The sequence below is a fragment of the Papilio polytes genome, unplaced genomic scaffold (genome assembly GCF_000836215.1).
Source record: "Papilio polytes unplaced genomic scaffold, Ppol_1.0 DF822178.1, whole genome shotgun sequence".
In the NCBI taxonomy this organism is placed as follows: Eukaryota; Metazoa; Arthropoda; class Insecta; order Lepidoptera; family Papilionidae; genus Papilio; species Papilio polytes.
The window spans coordinates 3,398,072-3,415,803 of NW_013527026.1; the positions used below are offsets into that span (position 1 = coordinate 3,398,072).

The 17,732-nt window shown below is 31.9% G+C and overlaps 1 protein-coding gene across 1 annotated transcript in view; it reads right to left on the bottom strand.

Annotated features, from left to right (window-relative positions):
- The window catches only part of LOC106106709 (pancreatic lipase-related protein 2-like), a 19,556-nt gene extending 5,013 nt beyond the window's left edge, over nucleotides 1-14,543 (bottom strand). Inside the window, exons 1-4 of the mRNA XM_013287345.1 lie at nucleotides 14,467-14,543; nucleotides 1,553-1,610; nucleotides 1,222-1,360; nucleotides 434-547 (exon numbers count right to left, since the gene is read on the bottom strand). Of these exons, the coding sequence (XP_013142799.1) occupies nucleotides 434-547; nucleotides 1,222-1,360; nucleotides 1,553-1,610; nucleotides 14,467-14,515 (360 nt within the window). The 5' untranslated portion in view covers nucleotides 14,516-14,543. The remainder of the gene's footprint in view (nucleotides 1-433; nucleotides 548-1,221; nucleotides 1,361-1,552; nucleotides 1,611-14,466) is intronic.
- Between the last annotated feature and the right edge of the window lie 3,189 nt (nucleotides 14,544-17,732).

Consider the following 17,732-nt stretch of genomic DNA (forward strand, 5'->3'; position numbering starts at 1 on the left):
CCAGTATTCATTCTATCATTCATATATGCACTGTTAGATGTTAATTAACATCATATTACGTTAGCCACAATCCAGTGGTCAAGTAGTTTGCCTTCTAAAAGTGACCTTGAATTAATTCCAAGACGCAGCTATCACTTTTTGTAGACTCGTGTATTTATTTTCCTTCCGACGGCGATGCCCCGGTAGTGCATTACGAAAAAAATTTATTTAAAATGCGCGATATGTGAAATTTTATTTTTGTGTTCGACTTATGCCTACTTTCATCCTTTATTTAAGCCTTGAGCCTTAAGCAGGGATAGATAAAATAGTCTAACAAATATCTGCCCTCGGGAGTGGCACTGTTACTGTGATCCCACCATAGGTAATAGATATTTTTATTTTTTCAATTTAAAGTGTTGATGATTATAGATCATAAAATAAAAAGTTAAAATACCTTTTTGGTGTTTCTCGCTGCGTTGACCAGATATGAGCCGTGTGCCATGTTGGACCAGTCCAAAAGCAGTACGTTGGTGTTCGGCCTCGCCTCCAGGTATGCGTTCACCATCACCTGCCCACATTTATTGTCAGTTGAAATATCCAAAGTTCAAGAAGATTCAGTTAAGTTATAAACATAAAGTTATACACTTCTAATTCGATTTGTCACCACATCTGGGAGATTCGTGTAATTTCTCGTTGTAAAACTATCATTCTCGTTTTCAGCGTGACATAATTTAATCATATAATTCATAGATATACATACGAAAGGTGTATTTAAGTTGCACAAGTAAGTTGACCTCAAGAGTTATTGTGAAACTAGTTCTATTAAAAATTTTCCATTCGGCAATGGTACCAAATAGAGCGTAGTATGCAGTTGTTATATTTAGACGTAACTTTAATAGACTTGTTAGAAAGAAGTCCCGAAACGTGGCATGAATATTAAACTTTCTAATCTAATGTGCATGTACATGTTTAAATATTGTCAAGAGCATTTCCATTTGACGGTATACAAAGAAATAAAAATGCTCCAAACATGCATAAATAGTAAACAATTTATAAAACCAATAAATCGAATCTATTCTACTAAATTGTAAGAGATCGACATGGAATAAAATACATAAATGCCTGCAACATCTTTATTCTCAGAAAATATTAATCTGCCGTCTGTCCGGCAAAAAATGTATCGATCGAAACTCAAAGTAAGATAAAAAGGAAGCCATACTGATGAGCTGATCTCCTAATTACCTGGATACTTTCCTGCTGCGCCGTCTCAATGAAGCCATGGATGTAAAGGACGGTAGCGTTGCTCCTGTCGAAGCCTTTGACGTCGAATAAGTCGACGGCTTGGCTCAGCGGTATATCTATGTATTCGTGCGACGAACTTCTGTAACAAAGATGAATTGTTAATTAAATATGATCATTTGTCGAAATTATTCCAGATATATTGCTGTATATGAATTAACATAAATTTACAATATTCCATTGTCACGTGGGCTAATAAAGAAATGATAGAGAATTGAAAACATGAGAGTTTTTAAAAACATTTTTTAAAGTGTAAAATGTAAATATTTCATACCCGTTGTAATAGCGGAGATAAATGTCTTCAATTCGGTTTGCTCTGTCAGGCAAGATTCCTGTAAAAAAATAAAATGGATAAAACAAAATACTTAATAGCTGACAACTTCACATTAACACTACATCAAGACAAATACAATTAAAACAACGGAAAGTATATATTTAATTACACAACAGTTAAACGGTTCGGCGTGACATTCCGACATTGTTCATTGTGCTAAAATGATTTTAGAATATACCTCTTATTATGATTTAAATCAATTTTGTGAATATTACTTTAAACGTGAGCATGAATTTCGTATGTTAATTAAATTTAAAATTTAAATACTGCGTTTATAAATAGATATGAAAGGATTGAATTTATAAAAAAAAAACAATGTTTTAAAATATTTATCACTATGTAACATTAAATATTGTGCTAATAATATTGCGTTTAACAAACTAGATTGCTGCATTTCGGATACGGCAATGATACAAGAGAAACGACATACGTATAGATTAATCGTAAAAAACTGAATAAACCAGAAAATTAGTGCTATTAAGAGTATTTATAAAATAGGATATACTAGGAAGATATGCATACCATTATTTCCATTAGCATTTAAAACCTCGATATCTTTATAATGTACATAAGCTAAGACATACTTCGAGGGAAACAACAGTAAGGTTACGTATAAGTGATGTCGACTGACCACCATGATTGTTGTTTTTTACCTTATACCTTGAATGTTGCATTTATAATGCGAGAAAATTGCTTCTTAAGGCATTACCATACTAGTGATGTTTATGTACTTACTAAAGATTTAAAAGATAGGACTTTTCACTATAACAATAATATAAATTGTGTTAGCACATAATTTTGCAATTTATTAACTTTTTTGAGTAGAAAACACCCTTAAAAAATAGAAGTTGTCTTAGTGTTGATTTTGTAGTTGTCTTAATTTCAAATTGTGAATATGATTGTTTTGTTTATTTTTAAATAATTTGAATCGAAATATCTAACAATTTATTTTTATAAAATAAACATTTCAAAATTACAGTTTAGTTTCCTTGTATAATTTACATGTAGTCACGGAAAACTTGCAATGTCAATGTTGGACTTTGTACGCGCACGAAAACCTAACCAAATGAGTTTTTTTCTCGATTTACACAAAGGTAGTTTTTTTAACTTGTATGTATTCCATTGTCAATGCCTGGCAAGGGTTTTCTCTTGAGTTTTTTGTTTGCTTTCTTTCTAATAATTTGAATTAATTTTTTTGCGCTATTGCTGCTTGGCAATGTAAAACGAATACTTCATATTCAAGTAACGACCACTTATATAATTACTATGTTAAGCACGTATGTATACATTATATCTATAATTCAGGAAATTCTTCTGTCACGATAGCTACTGTATTCTGAGAATTCGCTATTAAAATTTTATTTCTTCTAATGAGGAGACGCTTTTGTATTCAGTGAAGTGATCTCACAGATTTTAAATTGTACCATTTGAAAGTGTTTAATGCATTTTTTAATCTAAAAAAATAAGTGTTTACTTTAAATTTCGCGGCCCGGTTTAATGCGGCTAACGGGCGCATTTTCATTCTCCGGTACCGTACTAGGGGTAGATTTGAATCCCTCTCCGGTGCGGATGGTCGCGGGTCTGCGGATAGAAGAATCGTGTGCAAGCAGTCAAACGAGTCGGTCGGTTAAAAAGTGCAACTACAAAGGTCAACACGAAAGACACAACGGGCCTGTCATTTTCGTTATCGAACGGGGTCGATTGAATTATATTACGATGAAGCCCTCCGGTGCATACTTAGTCTCCGTGCTGCCGTTCTGAAGATAAATTCTAACAAACTCTAATATCCATGCAATTTTTTTTAGGATAATATTAAGATATGCTCATAAAATTATGTGAATTGAAAAAGGAAAGTCTATTTAGTAATAATGTACCTATCAGATGAAACATTGGAATGTAAATCAAGTTGCATATTTTTAATCAATAGAAGTTACTTAAATGATAATGCCAAAAGCTCGTTACTACGGACCAGGATAAGGAAAGTTAGCTACTTCGTCAGCTGCAACGTGTTTCTCTGAGCTTACAAACGTGACACAATTAATTCTGCTGTCTGTTTCAGTAAAACGTGTCCGTTTAGTTGTCTCTATACAGCTCCTATCTCTGATTATGACAAGGATTGACAGCTAATATTAAATAGTCGTCTGTATTTTTTCTCTTAGAGTAATTTTATGTTATGAAGTAATAAATTGAATTTGGATGGCGGCTAAGGGAGGACGATGAATGTATGGACTGTGTGAAAGAGGATGTGTAACTAGCTATTCCCATGCGTCTTCATCCGCATAAAATTATAAAAATTTCATTTCATTATTTACATTTGTCAAATTATCAATTGCAAATGTCAAAATGACATGACATCAAGCCATAGCAACCTTGACTCCTTGATTTTGGCAGTAACTTATGGTCTCTTTCCCACATTAGGGTTTTGACTCAAAATATTTACCCCTAAGTTTGGCGTGAAAATGTATAGCCTAAAGCGTAAGGTAATAGTAGGGCTTTTCATTATAAAAATAGTTATTCAAAAATATTCTGATTACAGCATATTTTGCTGACATTTTAGGCAACAAAGATGTGTGTGTTTACGCTTTATTAAAGTAAAATAGATTTTATATTATTGCTTTATCTAGTGTTACTTGGGATAGTGTACAACAAGACATTTCATAAACGTAAATCAATAGACGTACTGTATTTAAATCTCTGGCCTAAATTCTGTGTGACCTAGATGCTGAGACTAACGCAGATTACGTATCTGGAGCTGGAAAAACATAAATAAAGAACAGCTTACGTAATAAGTAGTGACTTATATTTGAAGTGCTTTATACAATGCAATCTTAGATCTAGTTAGATGAATTAACATTCATTATGTTATCCGCCTACCTCTTTTCTAAATGATAATAGGAATTGAAGATCGGCACATGTTCTTTTCTTTCATATAAATCTGACGAACAGCCGTCTAATATGATTTAGGTCTAATTTGTTTCACAAGTTGTTCGATCTTCCTCTATGTAAATATGTTCATTCTTCAAGTAAAATCTATAAAAACACCTACACAGCTAATTATATAAAATTGCGGTCGGTTCAGATAGTAAGTATGTCAAACTTTAAAAGTAAAATTCCTAACCTGTGATAAGATATTTAAAAGTTCAGCCCACGCCTAAAAAAATTCGCTTTCAATGATTCCAAACGGAGTTTTCATAATATATTAACGTCGTTCGCATAACGATCAAACTTCACAGAAAGTGTTAAAAATATTTGCTTTCAAAACGCAAAACTTCCAACTTTTTTCTGTATATCGCCTCCTTGGAATCGTTAACTAGTTCGTGCGATTCTTTTGCGTTCTATAAACTTTTTAACAGGGTCCTAATAAATTGTTGAAATCCAAAGAATTGTGGGACTGGATCATTTATTTCCTCGTACAGAGTACTTTTACTGAGTCAACTTTTATCCAACGAAATTGTTTTATTTTCAAAGGTTTTTATTTGCTTTTACGGTTTAGTTATGATTTAAGTTGGGAGGTTGGTACACTTGTTAAGGATGGTAATTGACATTTTTATCCTAATCAGTAAAAAAAATTGGTAGCTAAAGCACAAATCAAAGGCTCACGGGGATTGGCTATAAGAGATTCCCATAACTAAAAATACGTAGACGATGAATCTCGGCAACTTTGGGTAAATATTTATAGAACAAATTAAATTGTACGTTTTTTTTTATTTTTACAGCTACATTTTCGTGCGTAAAATTGGATGAATATAGTTCAATTTACGCAAACCGGCAAAACATACACTCACATTTGTCGGTGCTCGGTGATTCATTGCTAGCCGACGTAAATTATTAGCAGCTACACTGTTGCAACGAAATACGTTTGATACGGCAAACCAAATTACACAAAATGCAATATCCTGCATCGAAATACGTGGATTTTGTTTTGTCATCTTTTTAAATGCTGCAATATCGGTTCGAATTGGAATTTTAAGGTTTAAAATTTGAAATGAAAAAAACGATTTTTTAATTGAAATATAACCTGCTTGATGCACTTAGTTTGGATTTTAAACCTAGGAACATACTAGTAAGAATCCTTCAACAAAAACCTTCAAAAGCAAATAAAAATGTTACCGACTACATTATACTCGTTAGCGACAACATAATTTGAAGAACCTTGGAGGTATAATATTTTTGCATTCACTCATTACTTCTATTTTGTGTAGTCATGTATGTTCTGTTTTGTGTCTAGTCTATATTTATTGATTAAATACAACTTAATCTATAATCTAGCAACATATTTTGATATTAGTTACTCAAGATGAATTATCGACCTCTGTCTTTTTCCATTATTACGCACAATTTAAATAACGAAATGTTTACTGAATTCATTTCTCTCTATTTATTCAAAAACATTAAATTATATTTATTAAAGTTTTAGTTCTTACTTTGGCTAGAAAAACATGCAATTAGTGTTCTGGGAGCGGCGCGCCGCGTAGCGTCCGCATGTTCAGACTGACCGCTGCAGGGGAACATTTTCTGAATACTGATTACTTCGGAGAGGAATTGAATTGAAAACGTTGTGTTTAATTGACTTTTTTATACTTTGCTTCGTATTTAATGATGTATTTAACACATAGGAACTAATTTAAATTAATAAATTTGAGTTATATAATGTAGGTAGCTATCACAAGAACTTTCCTAAAGCTTTCATTCGTTTCTCCTACGTTAGCTAATTCTTACGAAAGTTTTAATAATTCATTACTACGAGATATTTTAAAACGATCGCTTTAGATATATGATTAGTTCTATGTAAATCATGATTGCCTGATTTATTGATTTTCTTGTTTTTATTCTGCATTTTGTGAAATATACTTCAAAATTACTAAGTCTCATTATTACCACATTCTAAAACATACAAATGGCATTCTAAGTATTTCTAACACGAATGCAGGTGGAGCATTTTGCAAATATTTGATCTGAAGCTCGGGAAACAATTCAGTGCAATATCCATTGTATTGTGATACGCATATGACTATACTGTTGTGTACTTGTTATAGTCGGTTAACATTAACCATAACACCTTTAAGGTGGTGTTTTAGAGTAAAAGTTATGTAACCATTTATGAGACCTATATAAGTGAAGAGATATAGTGAATACATACAAATAAATGACAGATGGTAATGACCACCGCTGACAGATAACGTTTCAACATTGCAATCCACAATCCACAATCCACAATCCAACGTTCAATCGCCGGCATCGCCCTATATCTGGACAGACAGACGTTGCAGCATGATGAGGATTATCATGATTATCGCAATAGGCTGATGAATCTACAGTAATATTAATTTATAAATGTTTAAATTAATATTACAATAACCAAATCTCATTATCATATTCCTGCTCTTTCCGTTATCTATAAATTCCCTCGCCTTTTATACATATCTTTTGTCATACTGTCTATCCGTATTTTCTTCAGTCTTCCACTACCCTTGTAACCACATTTAGTTTATTGTCTGTAGTCTAGTCTGTTCTATGAAAACTTCTATATTTTTAAACATAAATCTTTTATTTTTACTTGTATTTGTAGATATTTATATATACGTACGACAATTACCAATACGCTGTAATTAAAAGCAATCGCTACATCTATGACATGTTTTTCAGTTCTATAAAAGCCATTACTGTGTCTCGGAATCGTCGGTTTGTATAGAAATAAAAAACAACAGAGACATCCAATCAACGCGACGTTTGTTAGAATATGTTTGCGCTGTTGTTCACTTTAGTGTGGTTACATTGAAAATATTCTATTTGAAAAATGATGTCAAAAAAATAGTTCTAAATGTCACTTTAATTTATTGCTAACAATTAAATGTTTTATATAAAATTGTGCCCTATTTTGCATATTTAAAAATAACGTTGCGATGATTCTAATTCCTCTTACATACAAGTTTAAAACCCAATGTTCACTGGAGCGAAAAGTCCTCCAGTTTAACAACATCGGAGCCAGTTTGCGTTCACAGCATACTAATAATTTCGAGGAACAAAATACTTAATTATGTCGTGTTTAATACGCTCTACTTGTTTTAATGTTAAGTGCGCTACAGTCGACTTTTACAAAAAAGTCGATTAACACAGACCGGACAATGGCGATGAGTAATATTGTTGAAATAATCGATAAAAAGAAGGCGTACATCTATTACTACATGAATTTTGTTGGTATCACACCTTATTCACTGTTTATAGAAAGATATAACACAGTTGTTTTAAAGGTTTCTTGGTGGAATTCTAAAACGTATATTTTTCTTACAGAATTTTCAGCGATAACTTAAAAATTGGAAGGGTGCGTATGCCACTAACCCCTAAAGAGAAATGTGTCTTGTTTACAACACTCGTGGAGGTCAGAAGAAATGTCTATTACAAGGAAACAAAAACTGACATGTGTAACAATACATTAATCCTAAAATGCGATGCATTTTAATGCAAGATACATAAATATTTATATGTTATCGTAAATTTCGAAATAACCAGATCTCTTTCGAGTTCCTTTCTAAAATGCATACCATTAAACTATGATGACCTCAGTTTTAAGTAATTTAACGTGTAATACTATTTTAAAATGAGAAACTTGTTTCCAAATCATTAAGCTCGACTGAGTTTATCCCTAGGACACAACGGTCAATACATATTAAATTACAGTGCAATCTTTAAAATATAGGTGACAATGGTCTAGAAATTATACATACTTGCGAAGAAAATAATCACTTATCAGTCTAACAAAAATAACGGAACTCTAAAAACAAAACATTCCGTGTCAATTTAGGTTTCAGTAAATGCGACACAATTTTTGGTGTTGCATGTCCTAGTAGCATACACATGTTAGCAAACAAGGGTGTCGTGTCGGCCAGCTGACATTCGATTTGCACAGCGTGCGGCTGCGGGGAGGCACGGTCTTCGTACCCTGGGACAAGGGGACAATGCCAAACAATACGGCCACATGTTCCGCTTAAGTTCACCGCTAGGTTGAAGCGTGTATAATGGTTACTTGGTACTTTACGTCGAATAAAAATTTCTGATATTAAAATGATTTAGACCGCCTTTGCGCAATTCTTGACTTAGCTTTTAAGTAAATGTAACTTGTAGCTGTTGTGCAAAAGAATAAATAATTGATTACTATAGAAAGGACCAAATTTTGTAAAGTTATTGTCGACTGAACTTTCCTTTTTAGATTCTATGAATTAGTGAAGCTAATTTTATGTGAAGTTATTGTGAAGAACTAATAATAAAACTTGTATTTACTATGCTAGCCAAATGAGGACATCCTTATAAAAAGGGAGAATACAAAATTAGAAAAAAATAATTAACGGTGATATGACTTTTTATCTTTACGCCACTAAATAATTGAACCGATTTTATATTTCCATATATATCTTACGCAGATTTCGTTAAAAAGTTGAATTATTAAAAAAAAATCATGCTGTATGTTAATATTACGGTGCAATATTGAAATGAACCCAGACGATACCCGGAACGATGAGCTTGTATTAAATAAGCAACCGTTATGTTAATACGTCCTTAGCAATTATGTAAATAGGATGACATGATCGGAAAAATACCAGTTCAGTAAAGATAATAATGTCGTGATTCAAGATATTGCTTCTTCTTGAGTTGCAACGTAGTTTACTTTTTTACTCATTCCCAGTTATGTATGCGTTTATTTCTTTTGTTTAATGCTCCTTTAGTTTTATATTTAAACTAAAAAACGGGTACTTCAATGCATTTATTGCGATTCCATCCGTTTTAGTTTCCTAAGAAAGCATACCTTTTATCTATTCTTGTTGGCTAGTCTAATTCTTGTTGTCTTCTCCAATACATGATTCGTATTAAGTTTTGAAACAAAAGACCTATTACCGCATGCAATAGCTAGTAAAGTAAGACAAATCTTATCTATTTCACATTGCTCTTACAACATAAGATATGCTAGCAGAGATAAGTTAATGTCAAAGACACGCGACTGTGTCTTCCTCTATTTTTAGTACAGAGTATATCTGTTTGTAGATGAATTTTTAATGACGCAATCCAGGTCAGTGCTGTGAAGGTTCTATTTGAGGTCAGTACTGAGGGGTGGCCGTTGGGGTGAGTGTAGTGCGTAAGCGATTGCAGCCTGGTACGCATTTAAATGTTGTATGAGCTATTTTTGAAATATGCAATATGAAAATAGAACTAGCAAGCTTAAGTGATAGGACATGTTTGCGTATTTGGTTTAGATCGAAATTCAAGTATCATAATGCTGGATTTGTTGCAAATTATTTGTTAAAATCTAAAAACGAAAATTAAACACCGAAAACAGCGACAAGAATTAGTATTTAAAAGCATAAATTTAAACAATTAACACACTGACGCGGACGAATAATTATTATTTGCTCGCAACAACGTGTTAATTCATTAGAATTTTAAATATATTTAATTCTAATCAATCAATGTACAACATGAAAAAAGATGTATTCATTCAAATTGTAACATAACCTTTATACTGAAAATGTTGTACAAAGTTTAACACATGATTTATTTAACTTTGAAATCAAAATGATCATAGATTGATTGGAAACCTAATTTTAAAAATAAAAACCTAATAATAAAAATAAACAATACACGTATTGTAACACTGTATAATCAAAGTTTTTGAACCAAACGTTTTTGAAAAATAAATTTAAATTAAATGGTCTTTTCGTGGCCGTTTTTTACATTTCTTTGATATCTAGCAATGTGACTAGTAATTGACTAATAGTATATATCCATTAATTAAAGTAATAAGACTTTTGGTGAACACGAACGACAACGTAATTCAATACAATTTTATTTTGCATTATTAATAAAATAAATAAATATATAGTAAATAAATATAATAATAAATTATAATTCACAACGTCTTATATTTTTTGACCCTGACATCTCGCGCCAAGGTCCGAAAAAATTTCCACGTTGCTATAAACGTTTTCGTGTTACAGGAATTATTGATGTACTCATTTGTTTATTTTTAAGTTAAAAATAATCTTTAGGTCCTGCTAAAGTACCTAAATATTATATCATTATTAAATAGTTCAAGGAGCTGCCATATATTTTCTAATGCAATGTATAGTAGTCATTTTATTTATTTATTTACTTCGATTCAATTATTTATTTTTACATTATTATTTATTTTAAATGCAGTTTACCTTTATGTACGTGAACATTTTGGTATTTGCAATCATTGCGGAAGTAAACGAAAGAGTTGCGAGAAATCAGGAAGGTAAATAACCAATAAACGTGTGCATATTGATAAATTCGAATTGTAATTAAAACAATTTTATGTGCCGTGTTTTTAAGTCAAAACAGACGATAGTTTGACAACTTTGAAGCTGAGACGCCAAACTTCTTAGTCATCAGATGAGTACTGTAAAGTACCTACTTGAAACTTCGGACATATAAAAGAAAACGCGATAACATACTTAAATTTGTTTATCTAGGATTAGTGTTAAATGTCACATAAAATGTGAATCGATGTAATGAAGATTTAACTGGAATTAAAGTGACCATCAAATGGATACACAAAGAGTAAGTTAACATTTTATATTATACACAAATTTAATTAAAGACTAATAATTTATGAATCACTAGCTTTCGCCCGCGACTCGATCCACGTGGAATAAAAAAAGCATCCTATGTGCTATTCCAGAATATCGTCTACATTTATAGCAATTTTCATAGAAATCCGTTTAGCCGTTTAGACTACAAACTCTAACAAACATCTATCCATTCATCTAAACTTTCGCATTTATAATATTAGTTTGATATGTTAGTATGCAGTTGCGACAAACTAGTTACGACATTCCTCACTTGATCGAACAACGAAACCATACAAATTGATATAAATTGCTCTCAATGAAACGATTTGAAATCCACTAGTACTTACTTGATCAAAGAATTCTCTATTGATGATTGGTACAAACTATCACTTCAAGTTTAGTGCAACTTGAAAATGTCTACTGTAGTGTGTAATAATTAATTTAAAAGTTCTATTATGAATGTTAATTGACCTGAATCATACTAATATTATAAAGAGGAAAGATTTTTATTTTTGTGTGTATTGAAATAACTGAAAAACTACTGGGCCGATTTCAAAAATTATTTCACCATTACAAAGGTAATTAATCTGTGAGTAACATAGCCTTTATCTTTTTTATTTTTTAATTTCATAGCGACGAAGTCACGAGCAACAGCTAGTCGTTAGGTATATATTATAGGTCGAATTATACCACCAGCTCACTATACGTCCCCACCGAGGGGCTCGAAGCCTACCCTAAAGTTAGGATGACTAGGCCATAGTCAACCACGCTGGCCCACTGCGGGTTGGTTGACTTCACACATATCTTTGAATTTCCTTGCCGATATGTGCAGGTTGCATCACGATGTTTTCCTTCGCCATAGTTACTTTAATTCTTTATAAGTATTGGAGTAACGTTATTACAGACACAGGTAGTAATGACCATAAAATAAAAAAATATGTAATTCTTTACTTTAGTATGTTTATCGGTTATAGATCTCAAGGTCATCAGATATACAGGTCTCGTCACTTCTGACAACTTAATAATTCTTCTTTATTTTAATAAAGCACTTTGAAATATCGTTCGCGAGAAAAACGTTTTGAAATGCAAATAACTGTTTATTCATTTATACTTAGGAATTATTACTAACATTATAAACGTGACATACATTGCAATTAATGTTATTACTATTATTAAAAGGTATAATAAATCTTAGATAATGTTTTACATAAAATATAGAAATCGCTGTGAGACTTATTGTTACGCACTTGTAATTTTAAAAATATGTTCTCTGACTAACAAGAGGGTATGTATGTAGTTCTGTGTGTATAGAATATATCAATTCGATCAAATTTCGAACTGATTTTGTAGTGTCATTTAATTTACATTTCCTGTAGTCTCATAAGGGTTACATTTTAATAAATAGTTGATAATAAAACATTAATCATAGTTAAAGGTAACCTTTTGTAATATAGCATACAAACCACAATGTTTAGTTTGGGCAGATTACAGAAAAAAAAACGTTATTTAGTTGTGGTATTCGTTATTTTTCTCTTATTTTGAGACGTATATTTATAACACAGATTCATATATGTATGAAATGAGAGAAAAACCCTGACTGCCGCAATGCATACGTAACTAGGGCGTAACTGAAGTATACATTGCATTGTATGTACCATTTTATTACCTTATCTGTATTGAATTTGATATAATTTGAGTTCATTTGTAGAGTTCGTGAAAATAGGAATTGCAATGATAAATTTCCTTATAACAGTGCGAAAAAAACAGTAAAAAACAAAAAGTGAAAGTCAAAACGTTTTGAACCCATGAAGAAAAATCATCCAAGTGTAACCATATTTGGATAAAATTTAAACTTCAAAAAGTTTAACCTTCACCCGATGGACTAACAAAGGCCTTATACTAAATGTTGATTAGGCCACTGTTTAACCGTTATTGCTTCTGCTGAAATATAAGTGGAAAGGTCGTTAATTACTCATTGTAAAACAGTTACAATACGTAATAAAGAAATAATGGCTAAAGAGTTTATCAATAAATACCAAGAAAATTGACGAAGGTGGTTTTTAAAGTCATGCCACATTTTTTACGAAATTGTCGAGTCCTTACTTAGTTATCTAAAATGTCAACACAAAACAATCGAATACATTAGAGAATTGTTAAGAAATTACTGCAGAATATCACATTATTATGAGAGGTTTGAGTTAGGTTTCTAAGTTTTTTTTTTTATTGGCATTATGATTTTGGTATGCATATCTTGTAGACGTCAAATTATTCATAGCTTTTTGCCATCAAATTGCGTATACAACATCAAGGAAGCCTTTTGTTTTCTTGTATGAAGTCAAGGTCGAATCCGAGTTAAGGTTACAAAAATTGCAAAACGTGACAACGCATGGTTCTGTGACAAATATTATTAATTTGTTAACTATTTGCTTCTGTGTTATTAAGCTCTAAAGTGGATGACTTTTTTAATGGTATGTATAGGTACTTGAATAACAGAAATGGTCGTTGTTTAACCAGTATTATCGAATATTTTAATTAGTTGACTATTTCCTACTTCACGATGGAATGCGATGCGGTTTGGCAATTATTTGCGATATTATTTTGTGAACATTCTGCATTAATTAATTTAAACATTTCATATTTATGCAATCAAATGCAAAGCAATATTTGTGAATGTTGTTATAAATAAAACAACAATATAGTCATTGATGGAAGTTAAGATAAAATGTAGTGATTAAAATATGACTCCAAAGTTTTGAGCATTAAGATAGTTATCATGTTTCTTAAAAATTTTTTCTTTCTTAAAAAGAAAACCGGAAAGCAAATGTTTTGTTGTTTTTTCTTATCACCTGTCAAACGACAACCACGTGTAGCGGAGATAAACGAACAAGCGCCGACGTCAAACGAAGTCACACGTAAATATAGTTTGGGACGAAACGAATGCGCCGCCGTACTTTGAAACTGCCGGCAAACATCACTGAGCGTACGTAACTATGAGATTGTTGCCAAATACTTTATAAACAATGTTTAAATACCATATCAAAAAAATAAGGATAAAGTGGAGCTAAATTATAAAAAAAAAAGTAAAAACCGACATAAGAACAACACGTACACGTACTATACTGAAAGACCGCGAAAATACAGCGTTAAAAAAAATGTAGAGCCGTTTGTTTCCTTGAGTAATTATTAGTGTTTATTTGCTTCGTTGCGTTCGCGACATTATATTAATAATTCGGCACATTATTGAGGATGTTATGATTGTTGCGTCCGTACCTGTTCCCCACCAATATTTCTTCCAGCCAACTGACACTGCGCGAAACATGGCGTTACGTGCGACGCAGACAGCGCGTGGCGGCCAACTGACTCACATTTCCGATGTCAAGCTCAATAGACTCCGTTTAGATTGTTTCAAATTCAAATTTCTAATTTCACCATTTTTTATTTTATTATTAGTTATATGTATGACAAAGGCAAAGATCTGGTGGTGCAACGGCATAAAATGATAGAGATGGTAATGAGGTTGAAGCACTCATTGCGAGGCGTGGTGTGAGGAGACGAGACTTACTTTTACGTCGTGGAAACCGACAAAGGGCTCTTAGCACCCTTGCACCCTGACTCAATTAATCTCTAATTAGAAGCGAGAGTGCTCTTAATGTTGAATGGAGGTGGATTTCACATCGGTGTCATTGAACTAAATGGAAATCTGACAGTTCGATGGGTGTCAGGTTAGATGAAATTCAGGTCAGTTGAGTACGCCACGTCCTATCCAGGTAATTGAATTTGTTGGTTATTTATTTAAATTAAACCCTTCATCTTCCTCTTATTAGATTTAGATTCATATTTTTTAGTAAAAACATGGTGTGTATTCCAAAAAATTTGGACACACGCTGAGTTATTGTTGAAATCTTTCTTTGGTTATTAGTATCAACATTCGGTTCTATTTGATAAGAATATTGGACAACTTTGTTTATTTTTTTTCGTTGGGAGTTCGGTAGACATTTTTGTCTACAGATACATAGTTAGTTTCTCATGACCATGATAATCTCCCTATCCTTAAAAGAAGTGCCTAGTCGATACTTTCGTCAGGATTTACGTCCTCCAAATCTTTATCTTCCATCATTTTAGTCGGAACGACGATTCCTTCTTCCGTCTTTCGCTTTTATCATATTGACAGTTAAACTCCTAGGCTCATTTTAAGAATTCGCTGGTGCAAGATATCCATGGGTAATCTAATCCAATCCCTGTTCTATTTCTGTCATATTCTATTCTATTCTATATATTTTGTAGCAATATTTTATGTATTGTTGGATACACTTATTAGTTTGTAAGATTTCGATCATTTATACAATCTACTGGTATATTTTTGTGGTTATACCAAATAGTGGAAAATAACAACATACAATAATAAATTAGTCTACAAAAATAACGTGCAATAATACGAGCGATTAATTTATTCCGAATCGTTTTTGGCAACAAAAAATGTTATATGATATTTATCTTGTGAAATCACTATTTTTAATTTGATTTGTGGTTATATTATGCATGTATTAAAAATCAATGCCTTTTGAAATTATTGCTTTATTTAGCCAATTTTACTGTTCAAATAGTTGAATGATGGCGTTTCCTATATTTTTTATACAGCTGAAGGTCTCTTACAAGGATCGGTGCTAAGATAATACTTTTATTGTAGCTGTAGACACGAATTTCAATAAATAATTTTACTTATCTTTACTAATATTATAAAGAGGAAAGATTTGTATTTAAGTATGTATTGAAATAATCAAAAACTACTGGGCCTGTTTTAAAAATTCTTTCTCCGTTAGAAAAGTTAAAGATTAGTCTAAATAAAACAAAGAAAGGTAATTTATCTGTGAGTAACATAGGCTATATTTTTTAATTTCACTCGGGCGAAGTCGCAAGCAACAGCTATTATTATAAATACGAAAGTTTAGATGGATGGATGTTTGTTAGAGTTTGTAACCTAAACGTCTGAATGGATTTCAATGAAATTTGGTATGGATGTAGATGACAGTTTGGAAGAACACATAGGCTACTAACTTTTAATTCTACGCAAACAGAGTCACGGGCGATAGCTAGTTTCAAATAAAACACAACTATCCCACCTAAATGTCCCGACGACTAAATGCAAAAGGGAACTATTAAAACGAGTTTAAAATAATTTTATTTAATACATACCGTTCATCGGAAAATTACAAAGCTTTCGACATATATGCGCATAGAATTCATTTTATTTATACGAAAAATAACAAAAAAGTTATAAGTCAATAAGAAGCTAAATGTCGCTTTTATCCGGGCGGCTCTATCTAAATAGACTTGTAAGCATTTAGTGTGCTTCTACGATTCCCAACGACTGTCATTAGTGCAGCTTAAGTACGCTCCTAGTGTTCACTTAACACACGCCGTTTGAACGGGAACACTGGCTACAGCCTAATAAAATTATATTACAATTTCTAACTTCCAGCATACAGTTTTGTCTATAAAAAGTTTTTGTAAGAACGTGATATAAGCTTTGGTTTATTCGTTATCAGATTAAGTGCTTTCGTATTGTAGCTTAACATTTAGTTTATGAATAACAAAGATGTGCTTTTCATATAATAGGAAACCCTTCTTGGAGGCTCAAATTTATGTTACGGATGTACGAGTATTCGGATTTAGAAATAATGTGTTATGTTTTGTTTGTATTGATCTTGTTTTGTTATTACTTCATATAAAAAAGTATTCTCACAGTTATTCTGGTTATAGAATACTCGTAATTGCCCGCGACTCCGTCCGCGCGGAATGAAAAAAAAGTAGCCTATGTGTTCTTCCAGACTATGCTGTAAACCTGTTTCAAATTTCAGGGAGATCCGTTCAGACGTTTAGGCTACAAACGCTACCAAACATTCATCCATCCATCGTAACTTTCGCATTTATAATATTTATATGATATGGTTATTAAGATTAATTTATTATGTGCGTGACAAATAAAGCGTTTTAGATTATGTTATTTAATTGTTAGAGCTTGTATATTTGCTATTATAATTGTATTGGGAATTCGTCGAATCCTAAATGTTTAAAATTAGTTATTTGCCTTATTTAAATAGTTGGCATGATTTTCAAGTTGAAATTCACAACAGCGAAGATTAGAGTCACGATAAATATTTTCTAGTCGACTAAATATAAAGACGGTATTGTTCTTCTCGGTTAGTAATTTTCTCAACAAAGTAATTACAAAACATTCTTGTTATTTAAAATAATACCAATTTGATGTAAACTGTTAGGCGCTTAGCAGAGACTTTATAAACTACAAGTAACTGAAATATAGGGCGAAATTTTATTTATGTTACAGCAACAATCCAGTCCGTGACCAATAAACGTAGAGAAAGTTAGTCAATTTCCATTTTTCGTCATCCAGGAACACCATGTCGTCTTATTCACATTACATGCGGTTTTGTATTAATTTTTAATAGATTTTGAAAACACTAGAGATAAAAATTAATATTGTTTATAAGTTTAATTTTTAAAAGGGAATGTACGAA